The 16,906-nt window shown below is 35.9% G+C and overlaps 1 protein-coding gene across 3 annotated transcripts in view; it reads left to right on the top strand.

Moving 5' to 3' along the window:
* LOC138696966 (insulin-like growth factor-binding protein complex acid labile subunit) overlaps positions 1-3,859 on the top strand; it is a 1,304,936-nt gene extending 1,301,077 nt beyond the window's left edge. For all 3 annotated transcript variants that reach the window (XM_069822505.1, XM_069822504.1, XM_069822506.1), the window contains one exon: positions 928-3,859. In XM_069822505.1, the coding sequence (XP_069678606.1) occupies positions 928-2,499 (1,572 nt within the window). In that variant the 3' untranslated portion in view covers positions 2,500-3,859. The remainder of the gene's footprint in view (positions 1-927) is intronic.
* The last annotated feature ends 13,047 nt before the right edge of the window (positions 3,860-16,906 follow it).

Genomic DNA, 16,906 nt, shown 5'->3' with positions numbered 1-16,906 from the left:
TATTGTTGTTCAGTCAACTGTCAGAAGACTTGTCTGAACCTCACAAGTGATACCAAGAAGGCACCACTTATGATGCAACTAGGTTAGGAAATAATGGGGTAGAGTGAGCATTCCCCCCATTGCATACATCGCCAATTCCTTTTGCCCCTCCAATTGCTACATAGACTTAAGATGTATACACACAATTGTTCTTCCTCTGACACATCGTCAAGTGAGATGTACTCCCTGATAATAGATGTACATATCAGCAGAACCTCAGTCAGAGATTTTTCTTGTACAGTATTATACATTTCCAATTGACTATTCTAAACCATGTATGAAATTTGTAACTCATAACTCACTTCTTGTGTTAACCCCCTTTACTATTGTTTATTTTTAATTTGCAATTGTGTCATTTCTTGTATTATGCCTTTTCTATCGTTTATTGTTGCTAAATTATATATTTGATCTGTAACTATAAACCATTTCTTAGCATACAAACAATTGTTCTTCCTCTGACACATCGTCAAGTGAGATGCACTGCCTGATAATAGATGTACATTATCAGCCAGAACCTCAGTCAGAGGATTTTCTTGTACAGTATTATAATATATTTCCAATTGACTATTCTAAACCATGTATTAAATTTGTAATTCTTAACTCACTTCTTGTGTTAACCCCCTTTACTATTGTTTATGTTTCATTTGTAATTGTGTCATTTTTTGTATTATGCCTTTTCTATCGTTTATTGTTGCTAAATTATATATTTGATATGTAACTATAAACCATTTCTTATAATATTATCTCTTTCCTATTGCTTATTGTTTATAAATTATGTATCTTATTATTTGTAACCAATACAACTCTACTATATCTCAGAGTAAACTAGGGTATGAACCTTTGGATACCAGTAAAGCGCATACTGACGAGAGCTCTCCTTGCTTGCAGATCGCCCTGCCGCTGATGCCGCGATGCTGCGCCGTTAGCAGAATGACAGCCCCGTCGCCACCCCTCCTGCTGCTCGTCTGCCTGGCAGCGCTGCTGGCATCCGCCGCCAGGGCGCTCGCGTTCTGCCCCACGGGGTGCACCTGTGACGACGACACCCTGGTGGTGACCTGTATCGAGGCCAACCTGGACGTGATCCCCATCACGCTGAACCCCTCCATCCAGCGCCTGGTGCTAAAATACAACCGCATAAAGACGGTTGACGCTGCCTTCCAATTCTACGGAGAACTCAAGTACGTAGACCTGTCCTACAACCACCTGGTGAGCATCCCCACCAAGAGCTTCGAAGCCCAGAGAAAACTCGTCGAGCTGCACTTAAACCACAATAAAATTTCCTCCGTGAGCAATAAGACTTTTCTCGGTCTGAGAGCATTAACTGTACTCAGTCTTAGAGGAAATTATTTAGAAGAACTCCCAGAGCGTCTGTTCAGCCTCCTTCCGCAGCTAGAAGAACTGGATCTGGGGCAGAACAGGATATCTCGTGTTGATCCTGCAGCATTCGCCGGCCTGACAGCGCTCAGAGTGCTGTACTTGGACGACAACCAACTCCGCGCAGTGCCTACGTCGTCGTTCACGGAGCTGAGCAACCTGGCCGAGCTGAAAGTTGGCCTCAATGCTTTCACGACACTTCCAGACGACGCTTTCCGGGGGTTGAACCGCCTAACAAATCTCGACGTGAGTGGCGCCGGCTTACAAAACATAAGTGAGAACGCTTTCCGGGGGCTCTCCGTGCTCAGGAGCCTGGGCCTGCACGACAACTGCCTCAAAGTGATCCCCACGCGACAGCTCGCAACGCTTCCCCGCCTGGAGGAGCTCAGCGTGGGTCAGAACGAGTTCACTGCGCTCGAGGCGCACGCATTTCAAGGCCTAGAGAAGCTCAAGAGGCTCGACGTGTCTGGAGCGCAGCACCTCGAGCGCGTTGAGAAGGGCGCTCTCGCAGACAACTTGAATCTAGAGACGCTAGTCCTGAGCAGTAACAAGAAGCTGTCGTCGGTAGAGGAAGGCGCGCTTGCAGGTCTGCCGAATTTGCGGCATCTTGTTCTCCGTGACAACGCGTTCACCACGTTCTCTGAGCCTCTAGCCACATGGCCCGAGCTGCGCAAGTTGGAGCTGGCTGAGAACCCGCTGGAGTGCAGATGTTCACTGCTGTGGCTTCGAGATCTTCTGACGCAGCGCAACGCCAGCCAAGTATTATGTGCAACACCAAAACACCTCAAAGATCGCCCCCTCAAATCTCTGTCTGCAGACGAGCTGGGCTGTGCCCTTCACGACACTCGACAGCAGGCCATCATCGGTGCCCTTTGCGGCACGGGTGTCGCTCTTGTGGCCCTTCTGGGGATCCTGCTGTACCGATACAGGCGTCGCCTGCAGGACGCCCTCAAGGACTACAAGTGGAACAACCGTGCCATCAGTCGCAAGGAGCACGAGTACCAGAAGACCTTCTCGGACGAGGACTACATCGTCCGCGCCGCTCAGCAGCAGACTCTCAAGCCGATACCTGTTACGGAACTGTAGCTAGAGCTCCTCGCCTCCAGTCCTGCGCCCAGTGTGTTCTTCCTGCCCACCGGGGGACCCGCGGGGACGGAGGCCAAGGCAGGCCCTGCTGCCACTGCCAGCGGCGGACGTCGGTCCACCAGGTCCGGCCACAGAGGCTCCAGCAACCGCGGCCAACCTGCTGCTAACGGCTTCTCCTGCGTCAACGGCGAGGTCTGCCGTGCTAGATGCCACCCCGTCAATAACGGCCACTTCGACCACGTCCTGGAGAAGGAAGTGGAGAACTACCACCACCACAACAACCACCTGTGCGCCAACGGTCACCGCGGTGGCTCCAAGTAGCCCTCGAGGCTCTGTGTCTCCTCACCGCTGATGATAGTCACGAACGAACTCCAAGGGAGCCAACACTTCTTTCATTCCACCAAGCTCTGAAATACCTTTCGGAGCCTTACTAGTCTCAGATTATTTGTCTAATGAGTGATTTTTTATAGAGTGATAAAGATCGTGGATCGTGTTTCTCTGGGTTAACTGCGGACGTAAGAGAACATCCAAGATGAGTCTCCAGCGATGCAGATCCCGGAGACTTCCTCGCCGATTTTAACGCTGTCCAGGGGCAGGTAAATGGTAGTACACCAGTCGAGAGCTGTGTTTATCTTCCTGTTTATTAGGAGAAACTGTGTCTTCAATATTTCTTGTCATCTGTGCAATTATGAATATAATTAAGGTCATGTACACAGTTTTAAAAGTGTATATACTTCAACGTGATAAAAGATCAGTGTCTCACTGTAATACGAAAAAGACTATGAACATGTGGATCGTATTCTTGATATAAGCAGATACTTTTTAGTAGAATTTTTAATAAACAAGTACACGATCTCGTAAATTAGAAACATGTTATGTTTCTTGTGAGAATCAGTCAGGACTAAAGTAGTGAAGTATTTTGGTGTCAAAAAATGGATTACTATAAATTAAAGTGGGGAAGAATATAATCATGATATTGATTTACATTAATTTGAAAATTATGATGAATAAGTTTGATACGAAGTGAGAAGTGAAACGATGGAATTCTAAAGAGTTTACGTAACTTAAATGATCTAGTGTTTCGACACTCCAGTGTACATTTTCACTGGGTCATATAGTCAGACAAGCAAACAGAGATTTACCAAGATAACAAACACTTTTATCTTCCACCACTGGCGTATTAACCAAGTATTGTGTATCCAGCTCCCCTCCCCAAACAAATCCTCAGAGTATCATAAATGAAGCGCTGATGTATGTGTAAATATTTACGAAGGAAAGGAAGTTCACTTCAATCTGTCGGAATTAAAACAACAGAAAATGGTTATATATTTAGTAAAATAAAGCAAAAGATTGAAAAGCATTGATCCTGTCCTCTTTTTGTGTGTACTTCATGAATAATATTCAAATATGTAAACAGTTATCTATGGACAAGATTAATATAATAATAATAATCATCGAATGACTGACTTGAAAATATTTCACTGTGAGATTTTTTTTTAAGCTAGAGAATGGAGGGAAAAATGAAAGCTATCAAGTGATAACCCGTTCTGATCAGGTTTTTATACGAGATGTGAGGAGGAGCCAATTTCTAGACCTGTGTGATCAAAGAGTTTCTTATTTTTCATCAGCATTTCCCTCTCACTCAATATTGTTGCACTCGTTTTTGTATATGATACAAATCCCTTCATTGGAAATAGGAGTGAAATCTTTTGGCGATATGAATAACTTTTGTGCGAAATGGTACTAGGGAACATCTCCTGAAATAAATATTAAGATATCTCATTGAGAATATGGCCATTTAAATCCAAATGTACATCTTATCAAATATAATTTGAATGATGATTTCATGCACTGCATATGAGCAAAAGTTGATTCAACTTGGAAAAATATCTGTCTATTAATACCAATCTTGATACTGAATGATAAACATACAGATAATCACCATAATGATAAAGGGTAATTTATACTGAGGGGTGACCGACATTAGAAATGATCTACAAAAGTTTCGTTTCGATATTTAAAGTAAATTAATATTTCTTAATGATATAGAAAAATTCCCTTTGTTCACAATAATTTCTCCTTCAAATTTAAACTTCATGTTTCATAGTTCTAAAAGTCTCTAGGCTAATCATACGAATTGTATATCACTTAAAGCAGCGTTTCTCAAACTTTTTTGAAGTGGTGACCGCTTTTTTAAGTCAGATCAGTTCCGCGGACCACCTTACTCTTGTTTGCTTGGAAAGCAAATTTATCATATTGTAGCATATTTTAATACCAATATATTTATATTTTAAAACAGAATTAATTAATTAAAATTAATTTAATTCATATAATTTTATATTAGTATTAACTAATTAAGTTAATGTTAATAGAAAAAAATCATTTTCGTTTTTTTAATAAATTAAGGCTATTAGATGAAAGAGTGATGGAACGGAGAGAATTTTTCTCCGTTCCATCACTCTTTCATCATAGGATGACGCAGAATATCTGCATGGAAATATCATATGTACTTCGGTACATCAAAATATATAAAAGGCTATTAGAGATTGGATAAAATCTTTAACTTATTAACCAAACAAATTAACTACATGTCGGTGCTCATTAATGAGATGGATGAGCCTGCCGATTCCAGCACAGTTGTTGTATGTTTGGATGTATGCTGGTAAGCTTAAGTCGGAGATCGTCACATACATCGAGTCGATTTCGGTACTTTGTTTTTATTAGAGATAGTGATGAAAACCCTTTCTCACACAGATACGTAAAAGCAAACTGAATTATAATCTGTAAAGCATCATTGTACAGTTCACTATATTCTCTTTTCACTTGTGATGAGGTCCAGAAATTAACCATACCTTCCGCTTGGAATTTCACTTTAAGTCCGGTGTCATTCGAGAGTTCAATTAACTGTTCTCTTTCACTCAATGAAAGTTTGTTATTTTCAATATCGCAATGAAATGGATCACTAAAACATGCAAATTCGTCATATTTACTTGGAAAATAAGTTTAAAATTGTGACGTCGTAGTTTAGAGATGCGAAGATATGTCATTGCATAATTCTTTTCCAATAACGAAACCATTTTCGACTAAAAAAAGACTCTAGGGTTGAAAATAGTGAAAAAAAAAATCGTCTGTTTTACGTAAATGACCCGCAAACCGAGTTTATTTTCTCATGCGCATTGAGAACAGTCAAAGAATTGCCTTGTAGAGAGAGATTTAGTTCTTATAATTTTGAGAATACATCTGAAAGATATGCCAATGTACTTAGAAACATGTCATCAGCTGGTGTACAGGGAAAAGATGGCGAGAAACACCACGTTCATAGTGCTTTAAATCCCTCTTTTGTTGCTGAGAGTAGAGTGGGAAATTGATAGACAGGTAGGGTAATAAATTTCATAAAATGTCAGTACTGGAAGAAAAAGTGAAAGGTGATTGCCTTTGTGTAATTTCCAAACTCTGAGATTTTCAGCTATAGTGTGATACACAATTCGTTTGCATTTCATTTTTTCTTCTATCCTTTTTGAAGGACCACAAGGGCAGATCTCGAGGACCACAGGTGATCCGCGGACCATAGTTTGAGAAACGCTGACTTAAAGAATATGGAGTTTAATGTTATGATAATGCAGAATAAAAGTAAAATATAGAAATGTTATAGAAAAACAAGCAAGGAAATACGGGAGATGTAATAATAAACGTGTTTTGGTTGTTCCAAGTTATCATGCATGTCAGAAATATGGATTGTAGCAATCAAACAAGGCTAAAGTAATCATATAGTGACTTAAAAAGAACTGAGGTTTATAACATCAGCGAAATTAGCAAAAGAGAAGTTAAATTATCAAATTAAGGAATTATAAGGCATGCTCAGAGAATATTTTAGTTGTTAAATTAAAATATCCGGTAGAAATGAGTAATAGATAGGCCTAAAGGGAAATATGTAACTGACATTCGTTACAATTTTTAATGTATAAATATGCATTGTGAGAAGGCTAAAATTTCCAAAAATATAACGAAAATATATCATAATTATTTCTTTGCCTGAATTTTCTCATGTTATTACATCGCTTTGGAGTACGTCCAGTATTTTTAGTGACATATTTTGGTACTCCTTCTTTCACAGCTCAGAGTCATTCTTTTCTCCTTGTGTTTTTTTTTTCTTTCTGACTCCATGGTTGCCTTCTCTCTGTGGTCTTCCATGTTTTGTGGAATTCCTCTCACACAGCCTATTAGCATTTCGAATTATATTTTAATAGGTACTCACAAAAACAGGCTAACCATAATCTGATCATTCATAGTTCTCTACCCAAGGGAAAGTCTTTCACTGCAAACCCAGCATTCTCCAATCTTTCCTATTTTCTACCTTCGTCTCTGCATGTTAACATCGCCTATCATCTGAGATCTTCTTTTGCCCTGAACTTTTTCTCCGTTCACCATTCCTTTCAGTGCATCCTTCAGTAGACCTTTTCTTCTTAGCCAGTAACCCATTCAATTCCTTTTTTTTTTCTCTTCCTGATCAGTTTCAGCATCATTCTTTCTTCACCCACTCTTTCCAACACAGCTTCATTTCTTATTCTGTCTGTCCATTTCACACACTCCATTCTTCTCCATATCCACATTTCAAATGCTTCTAGACGCTTCTCTTCACTTCGTCGTAATGTCCATGTGTCTGCCCTCATACAATGCCACACTCCACACACAGCACTTCACTGTATCTTCCTTAGTTCTTTTTCCAGAGGTCTGCAGAAGATGCTCCTTTTTCTATTAAAAGCTTCCTTTGTCATTGCTGTCCTCCTTTTGACTTCCTGGCAGCAGCTCATGTTACTGCTTATAGTACACTCCAAGTATTTGAAGCTGTCCACTTGTTCCACTGCCTCATTTGGAATTCACACGGTTACCTTCTATTGTTTTCTTCCGATAACCTTCGTCTTCGTCTTGTTTACATTTATCTCCAACACATATTGCTTACAACTGTCATTTTTATATGTAAGATTAATCAGGATTAAGAAATTCAATTAATATAACTGATTTAGTAAAATTACAGAAGGCATTCATAGAACTGTTGTACAGGATTTTTCATTTGTTGTTATCTCTCTCAGCTGGTCACAAAGGACACGAAGTACTGTACTTACGATCAGTGGCGGCTCGTGATAAAATATTATGTGTGTTCACAATTTTGTGTTCCAAAATCGAAAAGAATTTGAAATCGTACGTTTTTAGCCTAATATGAAGTGTCATGATTCCAGTGTTTCACTGTCGAAAAAACCGTATATAAATTCAAAACAATATATAATAATAATAATGAAACCTAGTCTTTTTATTTCCAATTTTTTCTGGAAAGCCAGTTTACCCAGTTTTTTACTCTTCAAAATTACTTGAACAGAGTTCATTGTTTACATCTGTTAAAAATTAATACATAAAACAATTTACAAAAGCGTGTGTTCAGTAATATATTTTGATTCACAACACACTGATACACTATAGCCTATACCAGTACTGTAATCCCATTCGCATAGATTACTATAAATACATGCCAGTAAATATTATTCTTAAATAATATACACCACCATACAGATATTTAAATTCATACCACCATCACATCCAGCACGTCTTTGAAAGCCAAACTATGCTATATGCCGACACTGAAGTATAGTAATTCACAAACTACACTCTCGTAGCAGCACTGTACACACATCCGCATAAAGTAAACTTTCCGACAGTGAGATGCTGACACCTGCAGGCTAAAATACAGACTTATTAAATTTTCTCTTTGAGATATAGCACGTTAAACGATAGGCATCGATGCACCTGACATCTGTAGGATAGATTCACTGTTCACTTAACGCTTTGTGCTCTTGACGAGTCATAAGCGGCCAGCGAAAGGCAATTTTCTCCCGCGCATGCGTGAAATTTCTGTAACCTTCTTGAAAAGAGCACGGCTTGTACGTGAACGGATGTTGCCAAGTTTACATAAGTTTATGCAAGATGCGGGAAGTTTAAAATACTCGATCCTGATATTATACATCCCCACTACGCCAATACGGTATTAAATAATAAAACTAGTCGTGCATTAATGGAAACAAGGTGTTCACGTGCTCTTGTGCTCTTATTGACGCACCGCCACTGTTTACGATTGCTAAAACACTAAAGATTTATAAATGATGAGTCGTAACTTGTTGCAGTATTTTAAAATTCCATTTACAGAAATTATCTGCACGGACGAAATAGGAAATAGCTCCGACGGGTTCAGTTTTTGATTAGCTTAATAGACGCCAGCCTGGCCAGATAGGCTGACTGCGTAGCATCGGTGTGTGATGTATTGCTCCGTGTTATAATACGTTTTATGGCGATGTCGTAAAATCTGCATTTTGCAATTTCGTTTTTGTTTTCGGTACAATGACCGTGTCATGATACGAGAAGTGCCGTAGGAAAACCATTACGGCCCGGGGAAGCCGTTGATGTATGGCCATTGATTACGCAGATGGGGCAAAGGGTCGGAGATCAGGACGCGAGGTCAGCTTGACCCAGATTAGGCTGAGATGTGTGGTACACAAGGGTGGATGAGCGAGGGGGTTACGTTTTTTTAACTTCACTCCCTCAGCCCTGGTGTCATGTTTCTCGCTTATTTCTGCCTGCCGCCAGTTCTGGTAATTTCAACTCACCCCCTTCCAACTGACTTTATATTAGGCTATGTAACCCGGATTTCTGACTTTTTACCAACTCGGAACGTTAAAAAAATTTTAATTGGGTATGTAGAACATTTCTAACAGCCAATTAAAAGACGTAAGTGTAATGCTCATTTCCTGGTCCTTTAAGGGAAGACTCCATTGAAAATCATGAAAATTTTTCCAAATTTTTTTTAGCTATTTCACTTATGCAGAATTTATATTTTTCATTCCCTAAATGGATTCAGCTCAATTCTGATTACAAATACTCGTATGTTTACACTTTTTAAATTAAGGCTGGAAGGGGGCGTGGAATTTAAAGAGCTGTCAAAATTGTTTTTCATCGACGAATTCTTTTTTAAAATTTCTGATTACAAATCTAGTAACTTTTCGTTGGCTCCCTGAAGTTACTAGATGAATGTAGCGGAGGAGAATATTAATTTACATAAATATTCATTTTATTTTCAAATTTATTTTTCTGTGTTTATTTTTGTTGATTCAACACCAACTTTCTTATGCCAAATATTAATCAATCTGGATGAAATTTTTACTGCAAGTATTTATGAGGTAGCTGCATGTTTCTATGCATTTATTTTGTGAGAAAAATATTAATAAAATAAACTCTCAGCATTTCTCACAAAATAAATGCATAGAAACATGCAGCTACCTCATAAATACTTGCAGTAAAAATTTCATCCAGATTGATTAATATTTGGCATAAGAAAGTTGGTGTTGAATCAACAAAAATGAACACAGAAAAATAAATTTGAAAATAAAATGAATATTTATGTAAATTAATATTCTCCTCCGCTACATTCATCTAGTAACTTCAGGGAGCCAACAAAAAGTTACTAGATTTGTAATCAGAAATTTATAAAAGAATTCTTCGATGAAAAACAATTTTGACAGCTCTTTAAATTCCACGCCCCCTTCCAGCCTTAATTTAAAAAGTGTAAACATACGAGTATTTGTAATCATAATTGAGCTGAATACATTTGGGGTATGAAAATATAATTTCTGAATAAGTGAAATAACTAAAAAAAATTGGAAAAATTTTCATGATTTTCAGTGGAGTCTTCCCTTAAGTAAATTGTCCTACCATGTGGAGAATTGTAACAATTTCATTTTGTTTTTGTACAAAGAAATTTGTGACTTTACACTTCCTAGACATCTTGTCGAAACAATCTTGTCGCACCTGATGTTCAGATATTTTCATCGTTTCCTTAACAGTACAGAGGGCCGTGATATTACGTGAAGGTCATGCTAGCAAATGTAAGCATTAAAATTTATCTTAATTTATAATATAATCAGTTTCTGTATGTTATAAATTATTTATTAATATATTCGCAAAATAGTCTTACCCAAGTATCACAGGAGTTCTCATCTTATCGATAATTCACTAAATGAAAGTAACTAGTTCAAAATAAAATGTTATAACCTCAAATATTTGTTTAGTTTTGCTGTTTCACTGATCATAATTTCTACAGCTATCGTCAAATGTTCAGCCATGAATTTCATATTACAGGAGGCCAAGGCCAATGAAATACGCTAAGTTAGCAACTTAAATATATTATTTAGTAATAATATAATAATTATGTTATCTTCTTTATTATTTATTACTATTCGCAGAATACTTTTATTCAAATATCACGCAAATTCTCATCTCTTTGGATAATTTATTCGCGCTACAATTTGGAGAATTATTCACAACATGAAATGGAAATTCGGTAATTTAACGAAATGATAATATGAACAATCTCTAGATAATTGTTAACGATCTTAAAATTTATTGGAAGAGAATATGACTATAAAATAGATCACACAATATATAGGCTATAAATTGAAATCATTCCGAGGAAGTTTTCATTTTAGATACAAAATTATAATAACTAACAAACCAGTTGGACATGTGACAATGCCTTAGGTTTATTGTTCCCTTGCAGGGTAGGCTACACTGTTATGGATAAAAAAACGAAGCAAGAAAAATTAGTTCTAAAACTCTACATTTCTCTAAATTTTCAGAATTATTCTGTTGTAATGGTTGATACATTTTTCATTCTTTGTCGAATTAGCGTCGATCTTTTTTTATTTTATAATTTACCACTAATAAATTAAATAATTTCTTCTTCACGTTCAATACGACGCAAGACAAATACCCAACATTGGAAGGAAAGCTACTATAGGCCTACTCGCATTTTTGCGCTGGTAGCGAAACCCGGTTATGAAAGCCAGTTACAACGGCTGGGGTACCATCGTACTAACCGCACGATACCTCCATTCTGGTTGGATGATCGTCCAGCTCAGGACTTGAGGCCAGCAGCAACGTCGGTCTTGGACCCTTAAATGGCTGTAGCGCCACTGGTATTATACGGAATTTGTGTCATTGTCTTTCTTGCTGAACGCAGAACTCTGACAGCACTTTTAATCATGAACAGTTACATGATAATGTATGTTTGACATTTGTAATCCATAGAATATGACAATATAATTTATATGCGTTAATTAATTTTGTTGACCTTTTAGTTGACTTGTCCACATCCCGTCTCAGACTTCATAAATTTTTATTTACTAGTAGTAATATTCCAAAGTTTTTCTCATGAAAGTTCGGCCAGTGTATTGGACTGGTGCCCACCCAGCATTATGATGCACTTGGGGAGCTACGATAGGTAGCGAAATCCGGTTGCGAATGCCAGCTATAACGGCTGGGGGGATCATCGTGCTAACCACACGGTACCTTCGTTCTAGTTGGATGATCGTCCACCTCTGTTTTGACATGTGGACGTGAGGCCAGCAGCCGGCTGGTCGGTCTAGGCCCTTCACGGGCTGTAGCACCACGGATTATTATTATTATTATTATTATTATTATTATTATTATTATTATTATTATGTTCCAAAGCACTTTTTCCAGGCGACACCGAATTACTTCTTACTTCACGCATTGTTATTGTTTGGTGGATCGCAATATGTTGCGAAAACGAATACCAATTTTTGTACGAATAGACATACCAAACTGCATTTTTCTTCCACTCCTTTCAAATCCAATGCTCTTTCCGACAGTGAAATTAATAGTCATCCTAGTCGGACGTAAATTCCTCAAATAATACAATGAAAGCGGTAGGACTTGTTACGTACATGGCGTCCTGCCTGAAACACGTTATACTCTCTATCATTGATATTAATTTACACGTTCAGTTTCGTTACAGCCAAAATAAATAAATAAATAAATAAATACATAAATAAATAAATAAACAAATTAAATAAATAAATAAATAAATAAATAAATTAAATAAATAAATAAATGAATAAATAAATAAACAAATAAATAAATAGATAGATAAACAAATATATAAACAAATAAATAGATAAACAAATAGATAAATAAACAAATAAATAAATAGACAAATAAACAAATAGATAAATAAATAAATATACAAAGAAATAAATAAACAAATAAATAAATAAACAAATAAGTAAACAAATATATAAACAAATAAATAGATAAACAAATAAATAAAGAAAGAAAGAAATAAACAAATAAACAAATAAATAAATATATATACAGATAAATAAATAAATAAACAAATAAATATATATATACAAATAAATAAATAAACAAATAAATAAATAAACAAATAAGTAAACAAATAGATAAATAAATAAATAAACAAATAAGTAAACAAATAGATAAACAAATAAATAAATAAACAAATAAACAAATAAATGAATAAATAAACAAATAAATAAATAAACAAATAAATATATATATACAAATAAATAAATAAACAAATAAGTAAACAAATAGATAAACAAATAAATAAATAAGTAAACAAATAGATAAAGAAATAAATAAACAAATAAATAAATAAACAAATAATTAAATAAACAAATAAGTAAACAAATAGATAAACAAATAAATAAATAAACAAATAAGTAAACAAATAGATAAACAAATAAACAAATAAATAAACAAATAAATAAATAAATAAACAAATAAATATATATATACAAATAAATAAATAAACAAATAAGTAAACAAATAGATAAACAAATAAATAAATAAACAGATAAACAAATAAATAAACAAATAAATAAATAAACAAATAAGTAAAGAAATAGATAAACAAATAAATAAATAAACAAACAAATACATAAGCAAATAAATAAACAAACAAATAAATAAATAAACAAATAAAAATAAATAAACAAATAAATAAATAAATAGATAAACAAATAAATACATAAGCAAATAAATAAACAAAAAAATAAATAAAATAATCAATTAATTAATTAATTAAATAAAAAAGACGCGAATGGAGTTAAAAGTTTTTATTCTTCAATGCCCATATTCTGCTTTCAATAAGTCTGTTCAAATGAAATTCAGGCCGAACGAGGTGATGGTTTGAAACGAACGGTTCGGGAATCGCTTTGTTTCTCGAAGTGATATTTACAATCCACTCAATGTACCGTGCTCGGTGCACCACATGTTGGGCTCGTCGGCCAAGTGTGCTTGCAGCGCGCCAAGATGTAGAAGGTGGTGCCAGAACACGAATAAGCCCATCAATATCATCCCTAGACCCTACAAGCTGACAGCTAAATTTAGGACATTGTGTTCGCACAATTAGGTGCCTTGGGATCGGACTCTTGGACAATGTCCATGTTCTGATTCGTTGGCAGATCATGAAATGAATTCATTGGTAATGAATTTTAGATCTGCCGCCGTGTTTGCGAAATGGGAGCTCGCAATTTACTTTACAATATGCCTCAACTTTATTCTCAGAGGTGGTGACTTTTTCATGTGGTGAAATTGTTTGTACAACACTAGAGTTACGTTGACTGCATTTCAGCTATTGGTTTGGGGTTGAATTTCAAACTCAATACTTCAATAGAGTCACAACCTAAATCAGCATCACTACTGCTACCACGGATAATATTAAAACTCACTCTTAGTTCAGTTCATTTGACGTCCTTTCGTCAGCTCCAAGAGAACTTACTCTGACCCTGACTCCACTTCATTCCTTCCTCTGTCTCTCATCAACTTCATGAACTTACTCTGACCCTGACTCCACTTCATTTCTTCCTTTATCTCTCATCACCTTCATGAACTTACTGTGGCCCTGACTCCCTTTCATTTCTTCCTCTCTTTCTCATCAACTTCATGAACTTACTCTGACCCTGACTCCACTTCATTTCTTCCTCTATTCTCATCAACTTCATGAACTTAGTCTGACCCTGACTCTACTTCATTTCTTCCTCTATCTCCCATCAACGTCATGAACTTACTCTGACCCTGACTCCACTTCATTTCTTCCTCTATCTCTCATCAACTTCATGAACTTACTCTGACCCTGACTCCACTTCATTTCTTCCTCTATCTCTCATCAACTTCATGAACTTACTCTGACCCTGACTCCACTTCATTTCTTCCTCTATCTCTCATCAACTTCGTGAACTTAATCTGACCCTGACTTCACTTCATTTCTTCCTCTCTCTCATCAACTTCGTGAACTTACTCTGACCCTGACCACTTCATTTCTTCCTCTATCTCTCATCAACTTCATGAACTTACTCTGACCCTGACTCCACTTCATTTCTTCCTCTATCTCTCATCAACTTCATGAACTTACTCTGACCCTGACTCCACTTCATTTCTTCCTCTATCTCTCATCAACTTCATGAACTTACTCTGACCCTGACTCCACTTCATTTCTTCCTCTATCTCTCATCAACTTCGTGAACTCCATTGTTACCAAGGATAAAAATAATATAAACTTACAGCGATTTCACTTCTTCCTCTGTCTGCAACGTGTTTTTATCAACACCACTGCTACTCTCGTTGGGATCTTCTCTATTCAGATCTTGTTTGAAACTTCTCTGTGTGTTATTTTGTGTAGTGCTATTTTTCGTTAAATTTAGGTCTTACCCCTCTTATATTTCTAAATTTATATTCCCTGACCAAAATTGTAGAACTTAACGATATTGCAAATATATTTCTGAAATTAAAGTAGATATGAAAGGAAATTTAATTTTTGTGTATATTGATGAAATATAACATTTATCTTAGGAAGTAAATATTAAAATTAGTGCAATAATAATAATAATAATAATTATTATTATTATTATTATTATTATTATTATTATTATTATTATTATTATTATTATTTCCTATAGAGAAACGGATCTAATACTAGTTTTCGTGAAATACGTTCACGTCCTTATTTACTCACTTCTTATTATTCCAATTGATAAAATACATTGCAAAGGAAAAGTCAGTAGTTATTAATTTAGTTGAAATAGTCAACAGAACAGAAACTCTTTTCAATTAAAAGTTTTTCTCAGTTTAGTTTTAAAAGAGAAACCTTGCTTACATTCTTAATATTTTCAGGCAATTTATGATATTATTTCAACCCAATAACATCTGGTGATTTACATCCAACTCTTAATTTATTAAATGGTATGTGAAATGCATTATATTGTCTGGTATTAAGACCATGAAAATTCCCATTTTAGATGAATACTCGTACTTCTCTACTACAAAATAGAATAATTACACAAATTTAAAATATATGAACTAGGAAAAGTTACAATTTTAAAAGATTTAAAATATTCTTTACACGAAACTGTAAAATGTGTTCCAGTCATACACCTTATTATTCTCTTTTTGAGATAGAAATACATCTTGTGTTGAGATAGACCAAATCCAGAAACAAATGCCTTATCCCAAACGAGATTCGACATGTGCATAGTACATAGAAACCAGCTGGGTTACGTCAGCACAGATCTCGGATTTTTCAAAATAAAAGATAACGAATTCAGTTTTTAGATAACCTTTGAAATATAAATTTTGTCAATTGTTAACCTTAAAAAAGTTACAGCACTAGATGCTGGAAGGTCAATGTACAGTAATTTCCATGCAATCTCATATCCTAGACTTGGTGTCCTTAGTTGAAAATTGAATGCAAAGCATGATTTTGTAACCAATTCTTTATACTTATTAATATTTAATGTTGTTTTGGATCTGTCATCAGAGAGAATGGTTATATTATTTCCCGTGTTTATAACTACAGGGACATCATTTTATTTTTACTTCAATTTTTATTGTACCTGAGTTTTTTAATGTACTTCACTCCCACCCCTTCTACTAATGAAGTTCAACCGTCCTCCACACAGATACAAGACCGCATATACAGTCATAGTAGCCTTATGGTCATAGTAAACAGTACGTTCCAAAAATATGTTCGCATTTTCCAATGACGAAAGAGCTTTCAGTATTGCATCATTTTCCATTTGCCTACGTCGCATCCCGGTTTCCCCCACCTGCTTCTATTCGCCTGTCTGTAAATGCTAGTGGCTGGGCTGTCTTAGCTCTTTTCTGAGAACATTAATTTCTGTTAGGAATTGGACGTCTACGTAATATTATAACCATACAATTGTTTAAAATAACTTAAATAAAAGGGCCTCGTTAAATGATTAACTGTCACGTGATTTCCTCCCTTTCTACGACGCTGCGACGTAACCACTTTGACGGACAGTAGATAGCGTGTCTGAGTAATTTTATATTTTCGGATCGGGCAGAAGTGAAGATTGAATTTACAGTACGTAAGGTACTCTTTTATAGAGTAGGTACAGAATTATTTCAACATGCGTTACTGATACGAAGTACGAACCTGGTAATTGGAATTATGTACAATAGTCTATAGTGCGATAATATGCACAAAAGAACTGAAGCTGTATCTAAATGAAGGGCCACCATT

The sequence above is a fragment of the Periplaneta americana genome, chromosome 3, assembly GCF_040183065.1.
Source record: "Periplaneta americana isolate PAMFEO1 chromosome 3, P.americana_PAMFEO1_priV1, whole genome shotgun sequence".
In the NCBI taxonomy this organism is placed as follows: domain Eukaryota; kingdom Metazoa; phylum Arthropoda; class Insecta; order Blattodea; family Blattidae; genus Periplaneta; species Periplaneta americana.
Note: the sequence above shows the minus strand (reverse complement) of the source record. Positions and strands in the feature narration are given on the sequence as shown.